Source organism: Agelaius tricolor, unplaced genomic scaffold (assembly GCF_023055355.1).
Source record: "Agelaius tricolor isolate 1412-34295 unplaced genomic scaffold, bAgeTri1.0.p SCAF_40, whole genome shotgun sequence".
Taxonomy (NCBI): domain Eukaryota; kingdom Metazoa; phylum Chordata; class Aves; order Passeriformes; family Icteridae; genus Agelaius; species Agelaius tricolor.
In genome coordinates this window covers 325,359-327,458 of record NW_027269300.1, presented here as the reverse complement: position 1 = coordinate 327,458, position 2,100 = coordinate 325,359, and the positions used below count along the sequence as shown (strand labels likewise).

General features: G+C 54.4%; 1 protein-coding gene across 1 annotated transcript; it reads left to right on the top strand.

The window, feature by feature from the left end:
• The first annotated feature begins 282 nt into the window (after positions 1–282).
• Positions 283–870, top strand: LOC139603617 (olfactory receptor 14J1-like). The gene has a single exon (XM_071454508.1). It carries the CDS (start codon positions 283–285, stop codon positions 868–870), a length of 588 nt encoding a protein of 195 aa, XP_071310609.1.
• The last annotated feature ends 1,230 nt before the right edge of the window (positions 871–2,100 follow it).

Genomic DNA, 2,100 nt, shown 5'->3' with positions numbered 1-2,100 from the left:
CTGCAGCTCCTGCACTTCTGCCTCTTGCTGGGCATCTCCCTGGCTGCCCTCCTGGGCAACGGCCTCATCATCAGCGCCGTAGCCTGCGGCCACCACCTGCACACGCCCATGTTCTTCTTCCTGCTCAACCTGGCCCTCAGCGACCTGGGCTCCATCTGCACCACTGTCCTCAAAGCCATGCACAATTCCCTCTGGGACACCAGGAACATCTACTCAGGATGTGCTGCACAGGTGTTTCTGTTTGTCTTTTTCATTTCAGCAGAGTATTTTCTCCTGACCATCATGTGCTACGACCGCTACGTGTCCATCTGCAAACCCCTGCACTACGGGACCCTCCTGGGCAGCAGAGCTTGTGCCCACATGGCAGCAGCTGCCTGGGCCAGTGGCTTTCTCCATGCTCTGCTGCACACAGCCAATACATTTTCCCTGCCCCTGTGCCATGGCAATGCCCTGGGCCAGTTCTTCTGTGAAATCCCACACATCCTCAAGCTCTCCTGCTCACACTCCAACTTCAGAAAAATTTGGATTTCATTGCTTGGTGTCTGTTTAGGATTTGGCTGTTTTGTGTTCATTGTTTTCTCCTATGTGCAGATCTTCAGGGCTGTGCTGAGGATCCCCTCTGAGCAGGGACGGCACAAAGCCTTTTCCACCTGCCTCCCTCACCTGGCTGTGGTCTCCCTCTTCCTCAGCACCTCATTTTTTGCGTACCTGAAGCCCCCCTCCATCTCTTCCCCATCCCTGGATCTGGCCCTGTCAGTTCTGTACTCGGTGGTGCCCCCAGTCCTGAACCCCCTCATCTACAGCCTGAGGAACCAGCAGCTCAAGGCTGCAGTGTGGAGACTGATGACTGGACAGTTTCAGAAATATTAAACTGCTGACCAGTTTCTGTAAGTCACTTGTAATAAATTTTGTCTTTGATTATACTTGGATTTGGTATTTGATTTTTTCTTTTCTTTCCTTTGTCTTAGTCTTTTAATCTTGTCTACAAAAATGGCATTGTTTGTGTCATATTTCATTTGTTTTTCTCCACCTTTGCTGTGGCCTCAGACTGTGTCCATGAGGACCTCTGCTCTCAGTGATTTTAAGTGACCGAAACCATCTCCCAGCAAAGTCTTCCCTGGCAATTCCCCTTTTGCTGCCTTCCCTGGAGCTGCAGCAGCAATGTCTGTGTGCAGAGCTGGGGGCATGTCATGGGTGGCACAGCAGCTCTGCTCCTGCTGGCCACACCATTCCTGATCCAGGCCAGGAGCCATTGGCCTTCTTGCCCACCTGGGCACACTGCTGCCTCATGTCCAGCCTGCTGTCCATCAGTGCCCCCAGGTCCCTTTCTGCCTGGCCGCTCTCCAGCCACTCTGTCCCCAGCCTGTAGCGCTGCAGGGGTTGTTGTGGCCCAAGTGAAGGAGCCAGCACTTGGTCTTCTTCAACCTCACCTTGCTGGATTTGGGCCCTGGATCCAGCCTGTCCAGGTCCCTCTGCAGAGCCCTCCTACCCTCCAGCAGATCCACACTCACACCCAGCTTGGTGTCATCTGCAGATTTGCTGATGCTGGACTCAGTCCCCTCATGCAGATCATCAGTGCAGACATTGAAATCCACGCTGGCTGGCTCTGATCCCTGGGCCATCCTGTGGGTGCCCTGTGATGGCACTCAGGGTGATCTGTTCCATAACCTTGCCGGGCACCCAGGTCAGGCTGACAGGCCTGGAGTTCCCCAGCTCCTCCTTCCAGCCCTTCCTGGGGATGGGCTCACATTGGCACCTCCAGTGCTCTGGGACCTCCCTGCTGAGCCAGGGCTGATGGTAAATGATGGAGAGCAGCTTGGGGAGCTCATCCACAGCTCCCTCATCCCCCTGGGATGGATCCCATCTGCTCCCAGAGACACCTGTGAGCATCTGAGTGGCTCAGCAGGTCCCCAGCTGCTTCCTCCTGGATTACAGGGGGGCTGTTCTGCTCCCTGTGCCCATCTACAGCTCAGGAGAACACTTGTCCTGAGGACAAGCTGTCTTCTTGTTGAAAATTGAGATACACAAGGTGTTAAGCAGGTCAGCCTGTTCCTTATCTTTAGTTACTCTGTTACCCACTGCATCCACTATCGAGTAGAG